Source organism: Dicentrarchus labrax, unplaced genomic scaffold (assembly GCF_905237075.1).
Source record: "Dicentrarchus labrax unplaced genomic scaffold, dlabrax2021, whole genome shotgun sequence".
Lineage (NCBI taxonomy): Eukaryota > Metazoa > Chordata > Actinopteri > Moronidae > Dicentrarchus > Dicentrarchus labrax.
This window is the reverse complement of record NW_026136715.1, coordinates 16,379,795-16,402,680: the sequence shown is the minus strand read 5'-3', so window position 1 is coordinate 16,402,680 and position 22,886 is coordinate 16,379,795. Positions and strand designations below refer to the sequence as shown.

At 39.2% G+C, this 22,886-nt stretch overlaps 3 protein-coding genes and 1 non-coding gene across 5 annotated transcripts; 2 read left to right on the top strand and 2 right to left on the bottom strand.

The window, feature by feature from the left end:
* Positions 1 to 452: 452 nt before the first annotated feature.
* Positions 453 to 2,756, top strand: cfap276 (cilia and flagella associated protein 276). 2 transcript variants are annotated; one of them, XM_051424291.1, is made up of 5 exons: positions 453 to 863; positions 1,917 to 2,030; positions 2,111 to 2,244; positions 2,344 to 2,453; positions 2,643 to 2,756. In XM_051424291.1, exons 1-4 carry the CDS (start codon positions 786 to 788, stop codon positions 2,444 to 2,446), a joined length of 429 nt encoding a protein of 142 aa, XP_051280251.1. In that variant the 5' UTR covers positions 453 to 785; the 3' UTR covers positions 2,447 to 2,453; positions 2,643 to 2,756. The 2 variants fall into 2 exon arrangements, with proteins under 2 accessions (XP_051280251.1, XP_051280252.1); XM_051424292.1 differs by having other exon boundaries at positions 585 to 863; positions 2,129 to 2,244.
* A 153-nt stretch (positions 2,757 to 2,909) lies between these two features.
* smc5 (structural maintenance of chromosomes 5) lies at positions 2,910 to 14,808 on the bottom strand. The gene is made up of 24 exons (XM_051424287.1): positions 14,554 to 14,808; positions 12,612 to 12,753; positions 12,448 to 12,500; positions 12,035 to 12,197; positions 11,668 to 11,802; positions 11,318 to 11,458; positions 11,037 to 11,198; positions 10,544 to 10,615; positions 9,495 to 9,750; positions 9,238 to 9,392; positions 8,373 to 8,486; positions 8,106 to 8,200; positions 7,848 to 7,980; positions 7,544 to 7,717; positions 7,202 to 7,371; positions 6,897 to 7,020; positions 6,406 to 6,528; positions 6,180 to 6,305; positions 5,929 to 6,024; positions 5,064 to 5,168; positions 4,781 to 4,900; positions 4,317 to 4,496; positions 3,595 to 3,690; positions 2,910 to 3,366 (listed from the first exon to the last, which is right to left on the bottom strand). Exons 1-24 carry the CDS (start codon positions 14,718 to 14,720, stop codon positions 3,232 to 3,234), a joined length of 3,237 nt encoding a protein of 1,078 aa, XP_051280247.1. The 5' UTR covers positions 14,721 to 14,808; the 3' UTR covers positions 2,910 to 3,231.
* Positions 14,809 to 16,892: 2,084 nt separating this feature from the next.
* Positions 16,893 to 17,294, bottom strand: LOC127378185 (small Cajal body-specific RNA 2). Its single transcript, XR_007887884.1, has one exon. It is a non-coding gene; the product is annotated as a small Cajal body-specific RNA 2 (non-coding RNA).
* On the top strand, positions 17,049 to 22,758 carry zgc:195245 (uncharacterized protein LOC565483 homolog). Its single transcript, XM_051425915.1, has 5 exons — positions 17,049 to 18,798; positions 20,269 to 20,296; positions 20,827 to 20,962; positions 21,074 to 21,218; positions 22,098 to 22,758. The coding sequence occupies exons 1-5, from the start codon at positions 18,775 to 18,777 to the stop codon at positions 22,197 to 22,199; spliced, it is 435 nt and encodes a 144-aa protein (XP_051281875.1). The 5' UTR covers positions 17,049 to 18,774; the 3' UTR covers positions 22,200 to 22,758.
* Positions 22,759 to 22,886: the final 128 nt, after the last annotated feature.

Sequence of the window (22,886 nt, the reverse complement as noted above, 5' to 3'; positions counted from 1 at the left end):
TGGGACATTTAACGTAGAAGTGAGCCCTTTATTGGTATGTTCAAGTACAAAACATTACATTATTATGATTATTACATTATGTCTTTTTTAGCAACTGATGTCAAGTAGTGTGTTTAAAAAGTAGCATTTATTTCAAGGCAATTCAAATAGACCCATGATGTGTGGGGACCAGAGTTATTAAAGTTTTGTACAGCCTATTTTATTTTATTTTTATTTTTTTTATTCAGTTTAATTTCAGTTACTACTCAGAGTGGGTTTGGTAGTTCAGTTTTTTACTGTTTAATTAGTTCCAGTATTAGTTTCTTTTATTATAATAAGGAGGGCGTGTTTGCCAAGATAACAGAAGTTCAGAATAGGTATTACAATACAAACACTCACAGTCATGTGGTAGACCTCCCAGTCTCAATGAACATATGCACCAGTGCCTCCTCAGGCTCGTCTAGTTCACAAATTTGACCAAATTGACCAAAGACTAAAACCAAAGGTATTTCCTGTATTTTTATCTTTATTTTTTTGTTTTGTTTTGTACACAATTATGTTACAGTTAGTTTTAGGTTTTTCTAAAGTTTGGTTCTTATTTCAGTTAACTGAAATGTTTGTTCAAACCTAGTTTGATGGGACAAGAAACTTTCGACAACAGTCGTTTTCTTTTGAAAGGCTTAACCGGAAGTTTGTGGTTGCTAAGTTACCAGGTTTTAAACAATCTAGCAGCTAGCTAACTTATATTATAACGTTACAAGCTAACATTGGACTTTAGTCTGTCGAGCTTCGTGTTGTCATTAAATATGTCTGGTCGGGATCCTTTCCCCTTCCCAAAACTTGAAAACGGCTTCACTCTCAGCGGCTTCCGGCCGCAGCAGCAGGTGGGTCTTTAAATCGATAATAACTGTTTGTCTGCTATTCTTCTTACCTAACGTTACCTAGACAAACAAAACCTGTTGAGATTTATCTTAAAATACACATTTCCTCCTCTGCCATTATGAATGAACATAATCTACTATATTCTGTGTTTCTGTTGTTAAATGATGAACCTGCTGAAATATTACATGGTCCGGGGTTAAAGGTCCAGTGTGTGAGATTTATTGAATCTCATTCATAGGTTTCTTTTCATTAGTGTATAATCAGCAGAAAATAAGAATCGTGTTTTCGTTGCGTTACCTTTTTATCTGCAGAGGGAGCGGGTCCTCTTCTACGGAGGCTGCCATGTTAAAGCGCCCTGTTTTTACAGTAGCCCATAATGGACAAACCATTAGTTTGTGGTACTCATAGTTAATAGTAACCATAGTTGCTCCTACATGCTTGGAACGGGAGCTCGTATTTTTTCCTCAGGATGGCGAAGGAAATAAAACAGCCCTGTCCTGTGCAGCTAATAAATACATCAGAATTTTTCAGATAGCAGACTATAAAGATTAAAGAAAAAAGTACATTTTATCAAACTGTAAATTTGTATGTAAGTATACTGCAACACAGCAGACACCTTTTGAATCACTTCAATTCTAATTGTGTACAAAACATTTACATTTTGAAGTGTATTTGTTCACTATAAGTTAAAAGCAACCTTTTTGAGCTCCGTCATTGTTGACTTATCTTTATTATAATACTTTTTATATATACTTATTATAATGAATCCGATGTTGAATCTAACAAAATTAACATAGATGGTGAAGTCATCAAATACAAATCATTTACTGTTATATTAGTATTATTGTGCTGCAACATTTGTAGGATTTCATTTGAAAGCATACCGACTTTGGAAGATTGAAATTCATCAGTCCAGCTATTAGAACGACCCTTAGCAATTAATGTCACTCATTGTGTGATTTAGATTTGCAGTGATTCCTTTGTGCCATCATTTTGATCAAAAAGATATTTCTTTATTCATTTGGCATTATTTTTTGTCCTTGCCCATTGTGCAGAGAAGATATGATACGCCAACTCACATCGCCCAAACAGAGGAACCGTGGAGTCGCCTCCATGATACAGCCACCTTGGCCAGCACCCGGAGGAGTGTTATGCATTATGAGCGTCAGGTAACATCCGGCAGAAGTGATTTTGACCTTCACTTAAAAAAAAAAAAACCTTAATATATTCTGACGGACTCTCACTACAGCTCTTTTCTCAACTTCAGTCTCCAAACGACAGCCTCGACTTCCAGCTAAAGTCTGTCTACGACCACCACAAGGACTTCTTCTGGACAAAGAACGAGGTTTTATATCAGAAGGAGACACTGTCTGAGGACCAAAGGTGGGTGTTTCTGATGTTAAGTATGTGGCCTGATAGTGGCATTTCAGGAGTCTAAATATTCAACTGTGTTCATTTATCATGTCTTATGTTCATTTATAGGAAAAAGGACAACTCAAAGCAGGACCTGCTGGAAAAGGAACAAGAGAAAGACATCAGAGTTTGGGTCGATCCACAGAAGTGCTCCATTTACAGCATTAAGTGAAGCACAGGTGAAGTTCAGTTATATTATGACATCTAGCCAATGCTGCAGATGTCTAGTGGAGAAACTAACATTAAACTAACATTAACAAGACTGGTGTAAACCAACCTAAACCCAGTGAGTCTAGGGAGTACCTGGCTTTGTCTGGAGCAAGGTGTGTCCCAAATACCAAAACAATGGCTTTTCTTTTGCTCCACAGGCATCTTCAAACAAAGGCTACACTGGGGAGAATGATGGTAGCTTCCAGTCCTTCTCCTGTATCTCTAACAGCGACAATCATCAGAGCTCTGTAAATAAATGGGTTCTATCTGTGCACTTGTGTGGGATTTTTTTTAAGCCATTGAAACTGAATATTGAAAGGTGATTCATGGAAAGCAAACTACTTCACACTTAGAATGTCAAAAATGCAAATTGAAGCGCAATGACATATGTAACAGAAGTGAATATTCTAAACAAATTCAATATATTCATTTACAGCAGAATATTTTATTAAAAATGTGCAAATGAGTTAACAAATATGCCCCATGCATATTTCTATTTTCTGTAAACCTGTTTTATAATGTTCTCTTTGAAACAAAGAACTTCAACAAATGAAAAAATATAATATGAAAGACTCTTCCACAGAACAAAGTTAAAATCCTCTGTCTAAGGTTCATCTTTCTCAAACAGATCAGCTAAAACTGGAATTCTTTACAATAGATGATACATTCTTTACAATAAACAACATTTGTCAGTTAATTTAATTGGACAATAATTAAATAGAGGCCAGACGGGTTGCACTGATGGATTTACGCCCTGGCTTTTCTTTGGAGACACCGTCTGATGAAAGCCTTCTCATCCCATTGGTTGGGAGGAAGCATGTGGGCACCGTTATGGACACAAAGGACAGTCATCTCCTCAGCATACTGAAGATTCTGCAGGAGCTGAAGAGTAACACAGCAGGGGAAAACTTGTTAACATACAATAATTTATTATTTACACATCCAGCAGTTACAGACCAACATTGGCATTTATTTGGAGCCGTGTAAGTAACTTACACAGAAGGTGTAAAAATACACACACACACACACACACACACACACACACACACACACTCAATGAGTTCAATTTCTTTTTACCATCTGAACTCATTAGAAGGTACAAGCACTTACTTTAGGTGTTATGAAGAAGTACTGGGATGTTGTCTCTTTGCAGGCTGTGCGGACCACAATGTCAAAGACTCTTCTCTCGTTGACAGGATCCATTCCCTACACAAAAGAGACAAACAGTCTCAGTCACTGTGAAGTGAAGCCAACAAGAAGTCTCTCAAACCTGCATTATTTCTAACGGCCAACAGGGGGCAGCTCCACGGGCTGCAAAAATAGAAGCCCAATAGTAATGACCCTACTTCTCACATCATTCATTAGCTCAGTAAACAGTTTGCTAATGAGTTTATGGTCTCAATCACTAGTCTTCTTCCACGATGCCAATGGTGGATGTCACAGTACGTCACAGCCACATAAACATGCTTCTTTTGCACCTCTTCAAATTTCGAACTGATCTTTTTCTAGTATCTAGTCATATTTTGGCACTGTCCTTAAATATGTATTTCTAAGCAAAAAAACAACAACATACAAACCCAATTTTTAGTCCTTTGAGTTTAACCCTCAAGTTTTTTTTATATACTTCGACTATTAACACATAATTGGTCATCAATTGTATCCTGTCTAAACTGAACATAATGCACTGACACATAATGCCACTTAGACGGACATAGTTTTAATGATTCAATAATTAAAGTAGCTTAAGTTGAAGAGCAGTTCTGTTTTTATGTTCGTATTATCACATATCAAGAACTGTTTTGACTGAGGGTTTGAGTGTGTGTGAGCACTACCTGGTTGATCTCGTCTACCACTCTGAAGGGGCAGCGGTTGAGCTCCTGTAGGGCCATGAGGTAGAGCATTGTGGAGACGCTACGCTCTCCTCCACTCTGATGGTAGGGCGTCAGCTCGTGGAGCTGCGTGCTGCTGTGAAACTTCACCCGAATTCGGATCCCATATTTGTCATACTCCTCCTACAATGACAGACAGCAGACATTTAATTAATAACTGACATTTCTTTATTGCTTGAACAAAAAAAAAAATGACCACAGCATCTATTAGAGCTTGACAGGATTTAATACAACCTTGTAAAAAAAACTTGTGCGTAATTCAGTTGGTTAACTGGGAAATAGCAGTTACAAATATCAAAAAGATCTAACGTGAATAATTCAATATGAGCAATCCTCATATGCAACCACTGAAATCCCCCTTCAACCCTGAGATATCATTCAGGTTTGTGATTCCTGTAAGCATTTACCTCATTCTCTGAGTGCAGATCAACTTCTCCTGCACACTGCATGGAGCGGAAGAAATCACTGAACTTGCCATTAATCTGTTCCACCAGCTGCTTCAGCGGGTTCAGCCAGCGCTCCTTCGCCTGAGACACACACACACACACACACACACACACACACACACACACACACATTACACACATGTATACACAGGATGGCCATGCTGTCAAATATGAAATCACAGATTGAAAGGAATTTCTTTACAAATCAATCCCAGAGGAATCACTGCAGTGACAGATCATGTACCTCTGATATGTTCTGTCGGTAGGCGTTCAGGGCGTTGCTCTTATCTTCCAGGTCTTTCTCCAAATGCTTGATCTCCTGCTCTCTCCTGTTGTACTCGTCAACAACCTTCAAAGCAGAGAGAATTAACATGAGAAATAGTTACACTGTGAGGGTACATGCTACAATGAGCCTGTTTACACCTGGAGTGACCACTTGTGATCAGATCTCACTTCCCTGATATAATAACTTAATGGGTAATGTTTCCCGAATTTACAAGAATGTCCAAATAATTAACAATATGTCGTGGACAACGTCTCAAAGTTCCTCCTCACTCAATAACTTAATTTTAAGGGAGTTTTTAAGGGATATTGTGGTGACTAGTTCAATTGTATAGTTCAGACAGACAGTCTGTAAACATCTGCTGCTTATCTCTGCAGGTAAGAGCCCAATCACACAATCTGCATTACAGTGAACTGAATGGGCAGCATGTTGTGTACTTACAGGACAGGTTAAGTAGGTGGTCATTCTATGTGGCCCAGGTCACATTAGCGTTTACACTACAATCCCATCCCAGACCAACCCAGCAAGAGGTTTGTGATTGGATCACCCAAGACGCATTCTAATACCAGGTGTAAACAGGCTAGATGAGTTCAGACTCACAATGAGTGCAGCCATTGTCTCTATGTTTATGATCAGAAAAAGGCTATTCTAGTGAGGTCTGATGTTTCCATGCAGGAACAGATGGATCTGAGTTAAAAGAAGATAGGCTCAAAATGTATCTAATCTCTGAGGATATTCTAGTTTCTGAAAATAAATCTTTGTAGAAGATTATATAGACAAAAACAAACAAAAAAAAATCCCTCAGCTGATTCTTGTGGGCTCTTACATTTTCACTGAGGCCAGTGAAGCACTCAGCTCTGGACCGCTCCTCATTCAGCATGGCATCGATCTCGTCTAGCGTGTCGGGCAGGTTGCTGAAAGCCTGCATTGACGAAAAATCAAGAACCATGAACATTTCATAAACTAAAATTAACAAAATTTGTGTTCAAAAGGCCTCAACAGCAGCTACTGGACCACATGACGAGGATAATATTCCATAGAGAGACAGACAGAAGAGACAATATAATTAACACTAACATTACGAAGGTCTTCAGGTAATGACTCATCAGGTTGCATTCTGCAGATTGTCTTTGCTCTCTTCAACAGGCCTTTGCATTGTTCTGTCAGCTGGACCTTCCTCTGATCCAGACGACCGCATTTTTGCTGCAGGAGCACAGGGACAGTTAGCATACACCACTGATACATAACAAGTAGGTATAGGAGTTATCTATAGAGTAGATAAAGGCGTTTGTGAAACACGTACATCAGTGGTCTTGAGTTCAGAAGCACCTTCTCTACAATCATTCTCTAGCTTGGTCTTCTCAGCCGTCAACCCCACTGTCTCCAAAGCCAGGTACACTTTTTCCATAGTCAGCTTAGCTCTCAGCTACAGACCATAGAGATACACAGATAATGAAAGAGACAAAGAGTCAGACAGTTGAAGACACAAAATAGACTAAGATTAAGAGGGCAGGTTTTCACATTTACAGCAAGACTTGAAAAACACCATTTCCATAAAATCAATGATCACACTATCAAAAATACATAGACACAAAGATAATGTCTGCTAGAAGGAAGACTTGTTGTGCAATAAAGACAGGCATAGCATGGAAACACATAAGATAGGTACAGTCCCAATGTGGAAGTACAGTTATTAATCAATAATCTAAACATCATCTTATCACAGCTATCTAATGCAAAGCAGTCATACACAGGTCCTTCGTTCTAAGTGTCTGTAATCCATGGTATCCATACCTTCATCTGAGCAATGAACGCTGTGACTATGGTCACCTTCTGGGAATTGACAGCTGCAATTTTCTCTTTAGTCTCCTCTTCAATCTTCTGCAGGTCAATAACATTCTGCTCCATCTGCCTGAGACTAAACATGTGGAAAGAGAGAGTTAGACCAGTTTCAATATATTGACCAATATGAACCAAACAAATACATCTCTGCAGAGACAATTTATGAATACAGTCATAAGTCAACATATAACAAGATACAGATGAAAACATTAAATTCTGTGCCTGTTGAGCCATTTGACCCTGTAGGATAGACCCACCTGTCCTGTTTGGTGCTGATTTTCTGCTCCAGTTGTCTCTTTTTCCCCTTTAGTTCAGAAAGCTGCTTCTTCTCAGCCAACAATTCATTGTCACGGCGATCCAGTGCGGTGGCTTCCTTCTGCAGGGCCTTCATCCGTTCATCAATGTCTCGTAGCTTTGACTCACAGGTCTGGTCACAGTGAGGGTTAGCAGTTAAACTCTTGCCTTAGTTAAACTCCTAAAACAATTAAACTCTGAAGTATAAAGATGTCTCAAGATATTGTACATTTATAGGAGTACCAGATCCTTGATTTATGAAATGTTGGAGTCAAAGAAAAGGGTGTGGGCTGTTTCCTCATCACCTTCATCTGCTGCTCCAGCTGTCGTTTCTCTTCAGCATCCACAGTGATGGTGAGGTACTGGGAAGGGTGCACTGCAGAGTTACTGGTGCTAATTTTGTTGGAGTAAAATGACCTCTTCAATGTGTACCTCTCCTCTGTTGTGTAGAACACCCTGAGGTAGGGCTCCTCTATCACCTGCCAGAAAGAAAATGGACACAAACATCTCAGTCAGCAGAAAGATCTTTATAGTCAGACCTGAACAATTTCTCTTGATATCCATACTATTTGACCAAAGAGGCAGAAATGACATCGACATCGAGCTTACCGTTCTTATCATGGATTTAGTTTGTTCATTGCCCACAGGGACGTCATGCACCCTGTACTGGTGACAGAGGTAACTCATCACCTCCTCAGGGGCATCAAACATCTCACGTAGGTAAGTGAAGAACCCGAAACGCCTACAGATAAAAATAAGATAGTGACAGACCCAATTACACAAATAAAGAATCAAAGACAAATAAATTGAGTTCATGTTGACTTTATAAGTTCATTATACCTCAAGGAAAATTAATTGTTTTCTCACCTCAGTGACTCTATATTTCTGGATGGCGGCCGCTTAGAACATGAATCCTCTGGAGCTGAAATGGAGTTCACCTTCAAGTTCATCTTGTCACGGACCTGAGGGGGAAGGCAGATCATAGTACATTTCTTATTTGGGGGGTTAAACCCTGGATCTTCTACACAAAGGTTGCATTTGTCTGACGTTAAGCTTAACTACAATTTGCACTCTGAAGGAGTTTCAACCACCACCGAGAGTAGACATGACAATCATAATCTGCAGCCCCCTGACCTCAGTCATGAACCTCTCCATGTCATCTTTCCTCTGGAAGACAAACGCCCGCAGATCGTGGAACGAGATGTGGTTCTCCACATACTTAGCAAAGCGATGATCTTTCACATTGATCTGAGGAATGATGAAATGATTGTCATATGCAGCTGATTCAAATAGCATCACAATCCCAAAAAGCCTCAGTTTTGAACAATCTTTAAAGTAAATCTTAGTAAATCTAAGAAAATAACTATATTTCAAAAGAATCAAATCAAAGAAATAAATCCAGTGTTTCCTCTATGTTGATTTTGGAGTGGCGGCCCGCCGCTGTTAAATTTCTGCCGCCACGGTATCAGAAATGGGGCAGACACACAATGTAGTCACGGTTGCCTTTTAAATGATCCTCCCGACATAATGCACCCCCGTTGGCTGCCGCTCACATTGCAATTTAACAACAAGTAGAACTATTCAGAGGTTATTGGGGCTGTCCAGTTTAACTCCACATACTGTTGTGTTTATGTAGCTTATTGTCAAAACGTTCGCTTTCTTCCAAGTCGACTATTAAACTAACAGCTCCACCAAAAATGTCACTGCTGTGGGACCGTTTTAATTGGACAACGTTCAACTTGTCAGTTCTCAGCTCAACGTCCTGATATCAAACATCTGGAAACATTAAAACGGTAAATATATTTGTTTGTGTTGCAGCGAAGTGTCACTTCTGTTTCATACGTAAAACGTTTGCCGGTGTGACGGGGGGGTGTTCGGACGGGCCTGCCCCCACTGTTAAAAAAAAATCCTAGAGGAAACACTGAAATCCAACTGTTATTAGTGCTAAATGGGGTGGGGTTAAAGTAAAGCGTCATCCACGTGGTTGACTGGGACTCACCACCAGCATCATGGGCTCATGGACATTTCCACTAAAGAGTTGTCTGTTCTGTCGGAGCCACATGAGGGCAGTGTATGTGTCCCTGTGGCGTCCTCGCAACTTCTCCTCTTTGGCGTTCATCATGTTATTCATGTCATTGAGCTTTTTCTCCAACACTAGCAATTTAAACAAAGAAACATAACAGTGAACAGTCTATTACGTGTTTAATAATTAGGTCTTTGTTGAGGACAGCATATAGTTTGTAGGGAAACTCTTACTTCTGGACTCGGCATAGATGTTGTCCTTCTCCCTGCGTAGGTCGGACTTCTCTCCCTCAATCTTGGCTCTCTCTACCTGGATGCGCCTCAGCTCCACATTGACTTCATTGATCCGTGGTGTCACATCTGGTTGGTCCCCAACTTTGGCAAGTTCTGCCTTCAAGTCCTCAATAGTCAGTCTAGTGTTGCTGATCCGCTTCTGGTGGTCTTCCTCTTCCATCTGCTTCAGTCTCTGTGTTTGTTTAATATCTTCAATCTGTAGATAAGAGCAGGGAGAGTTATCATCCATCACGAACAAACTGAACAGGAAAAGTCAGCAATATAAACTATATGAAGTAAGATTGCATCATGATTATAAAGAACACTAAAGCACACAACAGTGTGAATGAAAAATACACAAAGAGGACATTGTCAGGTTCCAAATCTCAGAAAGAGGTGCCTTTAGTGTACAGTGGCATGTTTATTCTATGCTTCACATTGCTACAAAATGGTTTGGGGATTTTTCAGACCAACACTGATTCCAGAGGGGAAAATTCACTGTTTACTAAGAGGGTGGCCGATATAGTGAATCTTTGAGTTGGAATAAAATCTTTTTTATGTGGATTATGAACAGATTTTACACCGATATGACTATGTTAACCTACTCAGAAGGCTGCTTTCTTGAACAAATAACTTTATTAAATAATATTAAAATAAAATATTCTTTAATATGTTAAATAATTCAACATATATATTGTCAACCAATTCCAGTTGAAATTGGTGGTTCTTCTCTTTTACACTCTTACAGTTTTGCAGATTGCAGTGCCCTCTGCTGGATAAACTTTGCAGTGACACCAATATATTACAACAAGCATTTATTTCTGCATTTTATACAAGAAAAAGACACATTGGTCATATCAGATTTCAGGAGGATTTTTCTCTAAGTCTACCAGAGGGTTTGTTATATAGACATAGGTAACAAATCATAACAGAGATTGCGTATTATCAGCTTTGAGTGCTTTGGATTTCTTCCCTCCTCTATCTGTATAAAAAGAAAAGTGCAGTCTCACCTCTTTGTGTTTTCGATCCAATTGATCTTGTTTCTGTTTACACTTCAGAGAGGCTTCTTTGATGGCAACAGTCTGGAAAAACAAGCTCATCGTTAACATCATAATATAGTATCACAAACATTACAATACATTGTAATGCTCAAAACCCCACACTTTTATCAACTTTCAAAAGGTTTATAATTAATTTTAATTACTCCTGCTTCACATTCAGTGAATATATATTTAAGAAATAAACCCACAGCATAATTCCAACAATGCAAATTAGTGTGCCACTCAATGTTTTTACTATGAGCTCCTGAGGGCAGCATAATGCTCTGATTCATTTATAATGTATTTACAATGTGAAGTCCTTATGTATTATGCTCAACAGGCTTTCCATAAAACCAGTCAAGTGCACTTATTCTGGATACCTGATTCAGAGCTGTCACTGAGATCTAATGGCTAGACCTTTTAAGTACATAAATTCAGAGTGTAATAACATTTGGTTTTTCACCTTCGCCTTTATTTGTGCCTCAGTGGGCTTCAGCTGGTTGTCAATCAGCTGGATCTTCCTAAGCATGGGCGCCTGGGCTTGCTTCAGGGCAGAGAGCTGCCTTTTAGCCTCATCTCGCTCCTTCTTCACGCCCTCAAGCTCTGTACGGGTGGTCTCATACTCCTAGTACCCGAGGGAAAGACACAGAGATATCAGTCAGAAGAATTCAGTTTTACTATGATTGCATGCTGTGTTTATTTTTCTGTCCCTCCCAGACACAGTGTTTCATTTCAACCACTCACCACCCACGGTTTCTTCTTCTCAAGCAACTCAATCACGTCCAGATGCCTCTTCTTTTCATAGTAACGGTTCACATCATGTTTGTTCCTCTCATTTCTCTGCTTGGCCTTCTCCAAGAAGCTGGCCTTCTCTTTCACGACGTTCTAAGAGAAATAAACCACACACACACACACACACTACACTAAAAAACCTGGAAGAGCCCAAGGTCTGCAATACTGCCTTCACACTGGCGTGGTAAAAAGTTAAATAATCGATGGTGTAACTGTCAGATTTTCATGCCTAATGGAGACACTCAGCATAAACAAACTGTCACAAGGCGCTGTAAAGTGTATGTCCATATAAGACTGTTTACCTCCAGTTCTCGTTCTCTGTTGCGGAAGTTTTTGAGCTCACAGTGGTACTCATACATCTCTGGTGGTCCCACCGACTTCTCAGTTGCCTCCAATAACTCAATTTTGGACATCTTGGCAAACTCACCCACCTTTTCCTGTAGAGACAAACCAACCACATCAACAAGAAAGAGGAAATCAGCAAGGACGTGTTACTGGAGGTTGGAAGATTTAAGACAAATTAGAATAACGCCTGCCAAGTTTACTGCATTGCACAGTGCAAATATCCTAAAATGTGACAGCCGTAATTAAAAACCAAACCCCCATAGAAAATGTTAGCAGCTATTACTCTAATTCACCACAGCCTTGTATGCAGAGACACAAACATACCTGAGGCAGAAACTGGCAGAGGTTGCTGACTTGGATACGCAAAGCCTTGACCTCCTCTTCTACTGTTTTCTGGTTGCAGTGTCTTCCATTCAGCATCCACAGCGACTGGTTGTTCTCCACGTGGATCTCTCTGTTAATCACTAAATTACCACCACTCTTGTACCTGGAATAACGACAGAGTTTGATTCTACACTTAGATACAGCCAGAAACGATCAGATACACTTTCTGGAAAAACAGTAGTAACATTTAAGGTTGAGCTGTCTGTATGAGTTATGTTAACAAGAATAATATTTCATGATTTCTAAATAAATTCATCAGGAATGTTGGAATAAATGCAACTCAAGTATTTCACCTGTCTTATAGCGGACTATTAGTAAAGTAACCATGTGTGTCCAACCTGTCTTACACTTACAGTTCAATCTCAATGAATCCTTTATGACATCCACGTTTGACATAGAGCCCAACCTACAAGGAAAAAAACAACAAAACCTTTTAATAATCATCAAAATTGTAATTACTGTGTGAAAATCAAGGCCTGAACAAGTTCAGAGTACATCTACCAGTTATCGTGTTTACCTTGTCGCCTCTGCCCAGGATAGCAGTCTTGCCAGCCAGACCAAGACAAATGGCACACACAATGCTGGACTTTCCAGTTCCATTGGCTCCAACAATCATGTTCAGATTAGGTCCAGGATACACCACAGAGTAGTCGTAGGTCCTGCCAGAATAAAAAGGGATATATTTAAGGTTTTCCTTCAGTGTTTTATAGCTACTTTGACTAAAACAATAAAAAATATATACTTTTATGATTTAAAACATTCATCTTAAGATAGCAGTGCCATTTCATACAGAAAATACTATGTGTGGCTATTGTTTAGGCTGTCATCTACTGTCTAAATTTGTAGGTAGGGTGGTTTACCACTTCTGCTTAACAATTCTGTGGGAAAAATGCTGCAATTGTCTTACTTTCTAGACACATAAAATATTTGGTTCTCTAGTTAGATCACATTACTTTCTGTGTGTGAAGAACAGAGGCACTAATTATTTTTCGACAACGCTTATTAAGATCATCTTACTAAGACTTTTACTAAACACAATCCTGTTACAATGACAATCGCCTGTTTAGGCCCTGCTTGCCCAAACTGGAAGGCCTGGAGACTAAATACTTACAACACAGACAGTCCTTTAAACTTTAGGACCCCGTTCATCTGGTTGTACAAGTTCAACTTTTTTGACAGCCAAAAAAAACTGAAGACTCCAAGAGTCTTTTTATAGCCAATCCTAACCTCCCAACTTCATGGTAATTTTGGAGGCTGTAGTTTGTCGTGGTGCTGCTAAAGTGTATTAAACTAATAGTTAGTCTAGCCAAGTCTACCTATTTAGTAACTACAGCCTCCGAAATGACCCTAAAGTAGAAACATCTCTCTGAAACAATCTCAACAAAAACTGAACATTGTAAAATTCATGAAGGGAGAACTGTAGCATGGCTATTGTACCAGACTGTGGCACAGTACGGTTGTCAGAAGTATTGTTACTTTATTACTATGTGTTTAAAACGATACAATCTCTCATTAACTATACATTCAATAGCATCGTAAGTACCAAAACTTTATACATTTTATTTTTCTTAAAACAGATTTACAATCTACTTTCAGCCCAAGGTTGCACAGACAAAACAACAGAGAAACTCAGCACAGCCAGTACCAGCACAGAAGCCAGGCAATGCACTGCAAAAGAATATCAGCTGTGTTTAGTATTTTTAGAATATTTCCTCTGCTTTACCTTGCCGTCAGACAGCCCTTTCTCACAGGAAACTGAAGCTTTATATCGCTCTCTCTAAAGCCATCAGGCTCCTTTAAAAAAACTGTAATTTTACCTCACAGAACAGGAGTACTGCTACATCTATTTTGTTTGTGTTACTGTGTGACTTTGGTGTTTATTAAGTTATAAGTAATTTATCATTTACTTATACTAGGGAAACCCACGGAGACCACTGCACTGTTGACAAGTGAAGCAACATTAGAGAAACAAAAAGTGTCTCTCACATAAAGAATGTGTACTAGGCCTACAAGGTAGGGAAAACATTTAATATAATAGTAGTAATAATAAGAATGTTAATTACTATTAACGTTATTATAAATGTGTTTGTGTTCAGTGACCTATTCTGTACCAGCCAAATAAAACAATGGTGATCTTGGAACTTAGTCTCTTCTCTCAAGATATTAGGATGAAATATCTGAATTGGACTTGACTTTGTGACCTACAGTGTGAATACATCAGTTTAACGTGCAGCCACTGACACATCCCTGCGTTCAGCCGGTTTCTAACACCTTAACTCGGTCATATTTATCAGAGGCCACAGCATCCTGTTACAGTGCCAGACAGGACGAATATGTTAACATGTTTGCCAGTTTAGCAGTCTAGCTACAATCAGGGTCTATTCCTACTCGTCCAGGTGGTTAGGTTTCGCTTTGTATACGCTGCTCTGTTGACTGCCCGCTGAGGAGCAGTAACTTACAGGAAGTTTTTCATGGTGAGGCGAAGTATGGAGCCCTCCACAAAACGACCCACTTCTCCGGTTCCGTCCGGCTGACGACCCGTTAACATGGTCGCTAGGCTGCTACTAGAAGTCTGTGAGCTGGTGTTGGCATGACTGGTTCGCCGTTTCTTGCTGGACTCCGCCATGGAGGATAGAAACAAAAAAAACTAGGAACTACAGCATGAACAACAGGCACGTTCGTTCTCCCTCGCGCGCTTCGCTGAGTCGTTGCCGCGCGCTGATTGGACGACAGGGGTCACGTGTATACACAAACTGCCGCAATCGCCAACGTTCTGTATCGCGAGACTGTGTCAGTTGTATAAACTGATCAATAAAACTGTCCGCGAACGTCTGAATAACTTGTTACATTTAAAATCCATAAATGTTGATTTATTGTCCTTCCAGTCTATTCAAGTTGGAGTAGTTTTGTTTTGATTTCTAGTCAATTATAACATTAGTTTAACCAAATATTCCATTAAGAAATGTATTGATTGTGTTATTCCTTGTATGTCATTGTGTTGATTCAGTGTAATTAAGCCATAGAAGTGTGATCCATCTTAGGGGGAAAAAAAATTTATTTGTACAAAAATTTGCTTGTCACTCTACTTTATTCTTCATAAATAAGTTTGGAATGGGGGACTGTCCTCAAACAACCTGCAATCAAACCCATGTGATATTTAATTGATTGGACACCTATTAGAACATCAACTATACTTAAAATCACAACTTGAAAACTCACCTGATGCTGGTTAGCAGGTGATAAATATTAAGTTGATATTAGACTAAGACAGCTTGAAATTCTGCATCAGATATGTCCAGTAAAACATATGTGAGAGGATCACAGCAGGATTTATGATATTGAATATGCTTGTGTGTACTGTAGAGTATAAAGAAAGTAGTCTGGATAGACATTGAGAATCTCAGGAGACATGAGTGAATGATGCAGCCACAAAATGAAGACAAAGATTTTATTGTCATTGTACACTTGGTTTTAATTTCCAAAAAAAGGAAATGACAGACTCCAATAACTTTGGACAGATTTGTCAAATAACTATTTGAATAAAAGAGCCACAATTTTAATGTTATAAAGAACAATAGAGTTAAACCTTTTAAGCCACTTTATACAGGCTATAATCCCAGGCCCGATGCAACATGTGTACATATGTTGTGCACTCAGTTGCCAGTCTTTCAGGTACACCTTCCTAATAGGAAGGCGGTCTAACGTGTATAAACTGTATTATAATAAACTGGTAACCGAGTGTGCACCTATTGTTCCTTAATTTTATTTATTTAAAGAGAGGGAGACTGATGAATTCAGTTGCACATGAGAAAAGACTCTGGGGCGAGGGGCTGGGGTATTAAAGAATAATCCCCCCCCCCCCTTAAAACAATGCTGACATGCTCCAATGTACCTGGTCACTGTAGGCCAACTGATTCAATTACACAAGATGGTGGACAAAATCTACAGTCCTTTGCAAAACCACACTCCTCAGGCTTCAGCAGTCTCGTTAAATCAAGTGGTTATCTTCAACAGTTTAGTGCAATTTTCCCCTTTTGTGTTTCTTTGCTGAGCTGCAGCAGAAGGATAGCAACACAAAGATTTTGTAATGAAAAAAACAACACAAGATACAGTATGTGTTATTTACTTTTGCACAAAGGGATTGGGCTTTTGTACTCCATCTCTTACATGGAAATCACTTACTACTCTATGTCAAGCAGAATGATTACAGCACCCAAATACTTTAAATACAGATAGACTTTTAAAAAAGTATGAATGTATCCTTTAAAAATGGAACGCAGTGTTTATTACCAACGTCTATGAACCGCGAGGTAGGATAGTGATGTAACCATGGTGACAGTAACTTTAACCACTGTACTGCAGGCCTGTGATTCTGGAGGATTTTCATTCATCTCAAGAGTTAAGTCTTCATTGTTAGTCCATCTGTTAAACTACCTCTTAACTTACCGAACAAATACACGTATAAATACACGCCCTTTAAGCTACCCTAAAGTGCCTGTAAACAGTCGCTAAAAAGAAACGCTGCCGACACCGGACGACATCTTGTTTTAGAGCCAGGCGGTGTCTCGTGAGCAGAACGCCGAGCATTCTTAAACGGTCGCGGGCTTCTTTTAAACTACGGTCCGGAGCTTCTTTTAAACTACCGTCCGGAGCTTCTTTTAAACTACCGTCCGGAGCTCCTTTTAAACTATCGTCCGGGGCTTCTTTTAAACTACCGTCCGGGGCTTCTTCTAAACTACCGTCCGGAGCTTCTGTTAAACTACGGTCCGGGTCGCCTCGCTGCTTTTCCGGTTGTGGGTCAGATCAGAATCGCCTCTTTACTCATTGTCCATTGTGAAGCTTGGGGACGAACCCGAAACTCAGCCAGAACTAGTATATCTGATCAATTCATCACCTCTGCCCACAACTTAAAAGCGTGGAGGCCCTGGATGTTAAATGCCAGCTGCTCATCGCCATGGAGACTAGCGAGCGGGTTTCCTATCATCTCCGGTCCGAGCCGAGCCAAACTCAGACCAGATCAAATAAGATCAGTGTGTAGGTTTTTTTTTTATATAGAAGCACACAATCAAACATTCAAACACTCCTCTTTCACTCTTTCACTCACTCAAACACTCACCAGACTCTCGCACATACAAGCCATTCAAACTATGAGAAACAGGAACATCCGGGTTGCTTTTAAAGCTAAATGCCGCAGGGAATTATGGGAGATTAAAAGCAGAAAATAGTTGTATAGCGACCCCATGTGGCCAAAATACTTCCCTTTCTTTCTCCTTTTGTATTTGATAGTTCTTGCAATAAAGAAGAAACTACAGTTTTACACTGTTTTACAAATTACAAATACAAATAAGAATTTAAAAGCTTATTAATAATAAACAAAAATGAACAAAATAAATGAAACAGACACATTCAGTTCAGACAGGAATTATAAATAATTTACAGAAATAGCCTATGGTAGGGGAGGGATTCATTTACAACTGATAAATTGATTGTAAATGTAATTTCAAAAGGCAGTCATCTTTGCAAAATTTAACATGATATACATAACTGCATTTTAAATGCCTGTGAAATACTTAAACTATTGGTCTCAATACATTTGCCCTGATTCAGGAATAAGACCTCCAATGGTGAATGAATAAATAAAGTATGCAAATATAAGTCAGTCATTTAATCTATTAACAAGGTTCTTCATTAAAATGTTCACAAATGAATTACTGTAAAAACCTTTAACAATTTCAATACACTGCTGAAACAGTGGCTTATAAAGGCATATATGTTAACACTGAATGAATGAACTGGTCTTATATATGTATGTACACGCACATATAAATACACACATACACCTACTGTATGTCAGTGCATACAGTCATGTACAATAAATACACTCAGAGACACATTCACATACATACAGTCTGTTTAGTCTGTTCTGTTGTTTTAGTTGTTTTTACCCTTAAAGGCCAAACTGTTGCATTTCTTTTTTTTATTTAACGTTTGTCTGTTTTGTCCCATTAAATTAACCAACAACCAGAGAAGCAAACAAATACATAAAGTTTGTTCTATGTAATATTGGACTGTAGTGGTTCTGATGCTCAGAGACTACACAGATAAACCAAGGATAAGACAGTGTGTGTGCCCAAAGATGCACAGTTTAGATTACTTCCATCTCCATGTAAAAAATTAGTGAAAGAGTTCAAGTGTAGGAAACACAACATAGCGTAATTAATTGTTATACTTATACGGCATGTCTCTAAGCAATAAGAACCAATTAACTAAAGAGTGAATCAGTGTTGGTTTGCCCGAAAGCCTTTCTTTTTATTTTCTGTCAGGATTAATGGGCTCGGTGGTGGAGGAGCCGACTGGTACTAGCTAGTGAGGTGCTAGGTTGGCTTTAAGCTGTATTTGTGTCTGCGGCAATTAACTAATCTAACATCCTGTGCCTTGTGGGGGTTGTGAGGTAAGCTTGAATGGCGTAATAAGATTTCCGATTCTACTACCACTATTGACTACTGCTAGGGGGCACATTGAGTCTGAGGATCCTTCATCAGCAGCAATATGTTGGACCTGGACGCAGCAAAGAAACAGACAACAGGCAGACTATGTGAGGAGGTGTGATTCTTTTCAACAATGGACTAAAACAGCAACACTGTTATCGGACAGAAACAGTGGACCTCCGCTATCCTGCCATGGAGGGGTCAACTGCAAGAAAAGTGAGTTCTTGTAAATGGTTTTCTCAATTATTTACTCCTGTCTGGTGAGTGAGAGGTCAACGTCTGATCTGATCTGTCAGAGGATTCAGTGACTTCAGTCAGCCAGTACGAGTAACCTCAGTGAGTTTACAGTCGCAGTCTGTCCAACAGACTTTTTGTCCCTCTTCACATCACATTCAAACATTAAACTGTCAGATGAGGATGATAAAGACGATTGAATTAGATGCCCTGAAACGTTACAGTAGGCCTTCCTGAGTAAAACTGCTTTATCTCAGATGAAAAGTGCAGTGTGTGTTGTTTTTTTATCCACATTGAAAGCTACACAGATTTATGATGTGTGTATATCTTAAACTCATGAGCATCTTGTTGCTCTTTATTTATTATTCATATTACTTCATCAAACTGATAGAGACACATGTTTTAGATCATATTAAAATCTGTTTTATTGCACAGTGCACAAGTACTGAGACAAGGAAATATACTTTAGTATCTCACCAGAAGAGCAAGTGCAGAGTAATGTACATTGTATATGGAATAAACAGTAAGGGATAGATCTTAATATGCCAATATATATTCAGCATGAGCAGTTTGAACAGCAGTTACATTAGACTAATATACAGTTTAGGTATAAACAGGTTTCGGGTTCCAATGTATAAAAGAAAGATGCTACCGAAGGTAAAATGATCTCTGAGTCAGCTAGTCATAATACAGGTGAGAGCGTTTGTTCTATAGGGAGAAGGAGAAGTTGAGAGATCAGGAGGAGTGATTTTGCTGGAATCCATCCCAGCCCTTCAGGCTCTGAGTGGAACAATGGCGTCCATCAGATCAGACACCAGTCAGGATATCTCAACCCAGCTCAACCTCTCTGCAGGGGCCAGGAGAGGGAAAGGATTTGGAGGCTTATGTCGGTGACAGGAACAGTAAAAGGCACCACACCAAATAGACTTCTGAGCTCCGAGCATCTCAGGTGGAAAGCTTGGGGATCTTATGGGCAGCTACAGGGCCGTTTATAAAAGAAATGTGACATTTCCAGACCACTTACAACAGTATCTGCCATCTGCTCAATGTGATCTTAGCCTCCTGGTTATCTGGTTTCAGTGGGTGTGGCAGAGGTATCTGTGTGATTGTGTTACAGCAGGATGTCATGCCAATGTCAAGTGTTAATCTAGTGTTGTTATGAGTGTAATAAATGGAGATATTTACATCATTTACTTTTTTAATTACTGGTTGAACTTGTGTTGTGTTTTGCCAAAGACAAGACAAGACAAGAGCTGTTACGTCACCTTTGTGCTCCCAGTAAACAAAGCTCACCTGCTTAAGCAGAACAGCGGGCAGTGTCCCCTTTTGCTCTTACAGTATCTAATTATACCCTCTGTCCAATCAGGCAAAGATCAAGTGTTTTGACTAACCAGTTTTGGTACATCAATGTTAACATGTTAACAACAATCTTTTGTTGTCTTTGACCAACAGAAAACAGGATATGGACATCACAAAAAAGGTATTTTAACATATAAATGCTGAACAAACATTAAACATTAAAACAAGCACAAATACAGTTGATGATACTGTAGATTTGAATATTTGATTGATAGAAGTATCACTCAAATGTCGTTGTTTCATCTGATAGATCAATCAATCTATTTGAATGAAAGATTGATTAATATGTCAATCAAATATTTGATTGGATTTGTTTGCTAGAATTAGCTAGTACTTACCTGACATGTATTTTGTTTTTTAAATCACAGTTGATTTTAATTCATTTATTTAATTGCTGACAGGAAAAACTGACTGAAAACCCACACATTAACAACATATAAAATAGACCAATTAGTGTCTATTTTGATCACAATTATTATTTACTATTTTGATCACATTATCTATAGTAATGTATATAGGATGGGTCAAATCCCATGTTTTATGTATGTAAAATGCTGTAAATGCTGTATATACTATGAAAATTATCTCTTTAGATCTGCAGAGTTCACAGTTAAAGTGAACATAGTGATATGAGTTGTTTTGTGTTCTCAGAGACCCACCCTCCGCTGTGCCGTCAGTCCACAGCAGACTTCGATGAGAGCGCTCTGCCCAGGAGACTGAACGGTTCCCCGGTGGAGCCACCCAGCTACCAGACCCTGCACCGAGAGCTGCTCCTGAGCCATAAACGGTACAGCAGAACACACTAAAAACACTCTCTGATCTTAAAGTGGGCAACATTTGAGTCAAAGCAGGGCAGACTGGGTTGTGTGTGTAAGTGTGACTCTGACTGACCCTGCAGGGGCCTGCTGCTGGAGGAGAAACCAGAGCTGAAGCGAGTGTTGGAGCAGCGAAGACTGGAGCTGCACAAGGAGGAGGAGATGGCACAGCGGCGGCCCTCAGATCTGGAGACGGAGCTCCGCAAGAGGCAGCTGAAGTTGGAAGAGGTCAGAGGCTCATGACTAAAAACTGAGAGACATTTAATAGTAAATAATATTGCATTTAATCTGGTATTAAGGGCCAACACCAGTACATTAGTCAACTGTACTACAGTAATATAAATGCCTCTATATGACCAACACAAGCAAATGAGACCATCAGCAAGAAGATTGGCTATTTCTGTTGTTATTCTAAATGCCTGACACTGGTTAGGATTTGGTCAGATTCCCCTTGAAATCAATGAAACAAGGCAGAGGAAACACTACCACTTTTGTCCACAGGGACCGCCAGAATCAACACGAAATGAAAGTTGCTTGTTGCACAAATTTGAAGAATATCTAATTGAGTATAAACATTTTCTGCTATTTCTACTTCTGCTTCACTGCCTTTCACAGGGAAATATTGTGCTTAATACTCCACTACACTTACGATACGGTAATGGTTCAACACACAAAGATGTTAAATTATCAAATATTTTACAAAAAGCAAATATCAGAGAGAAGTTAGAGAAAAATGAGTCACAGTTAGTTGTTGGTAACTACTAACAACAACTAACAAATGCATTGTCATTGTCTCTTCTCTGTGGCCTTTGACACCTAGTAAGATGTCGACTTTATGTACTTGATTTAATTTCTTATTTTGATTGCTTTTTATTGCGTGGCTATTATTTTTACTCATGTTTTATGTCTTTTCATTTTATTGTTGTATTTTATATGTAATTTTGCGCCTCATGTGAGCTGTTATGTCTTTTATTTATGATGTCTTATATAACAGCTCAAACTTGCTCCAGTCAGATGCTGCATATTGATGCATCAGTATTAACAGTCTAATGTTAATATGTAATATAATATTACATCAGTACACTGAGTTGTCCATTGTTCTCCCAGTATGAGCAGGAGGAGATCAGGCGGAGGGAGGACCAGCAGAAGATCCCAGAGTTCGTCCGTGTGAAGGACAATCTGAGGCGAACGCAGATGTCTGAGCAGTGAGGCCCCCAAGGTTCCCATCAGCTCCTGCAGCATCTCACCACTGTGGCCCTATCTGCATGTTCACTGTCAGCGGAGTCACATATAAAGAAATATCACAGAATCATACCAGGAAACATATAATCCACACTTAGACATGTCTTCCAAAAGCTTTGTCACAGTTCTGTTTCTGATGAGGGAGAAGAAGTGCTCAGTTCATATTCACAATTATGTGGATCAATACTTGTTAAAGGAAAACTACTATTGTTAAGAGAGTGGATATTTTTTATGTTTTTTATGGTCATTATTCTTTTTTTTTGTCAAATGAACTTCTCATGCTTCTTCCTGGATTAAAGGAGACTGTTTTATTATTTGTTTAGTGGAAGGACCACATCGGTCTGATTCTTTACTTTCTGTAAGATCACAATATGATTCTTAAAATAAACAACTATTTCTGAACAGAACTGTTTTGTATCAATAGAAATGTGTTACACATTTGTATGTTTGTTTATCTGTCTCTGTCATGACTTTTGATTTTTAGTGTGTCCGTGTGCTGTGGAAATAAAAGGCTTTATGGTTTGCAGAGATGTGCTGTTTTGTTGGACACAATTCAAAGCACTGAGGATTGATTTGCATGCAGCTCCTCTCCCTGAGGACTCTCACGGCTCTTTCACATGGATATGGGGACTTTGTTTAATTAGCTGATCTTTT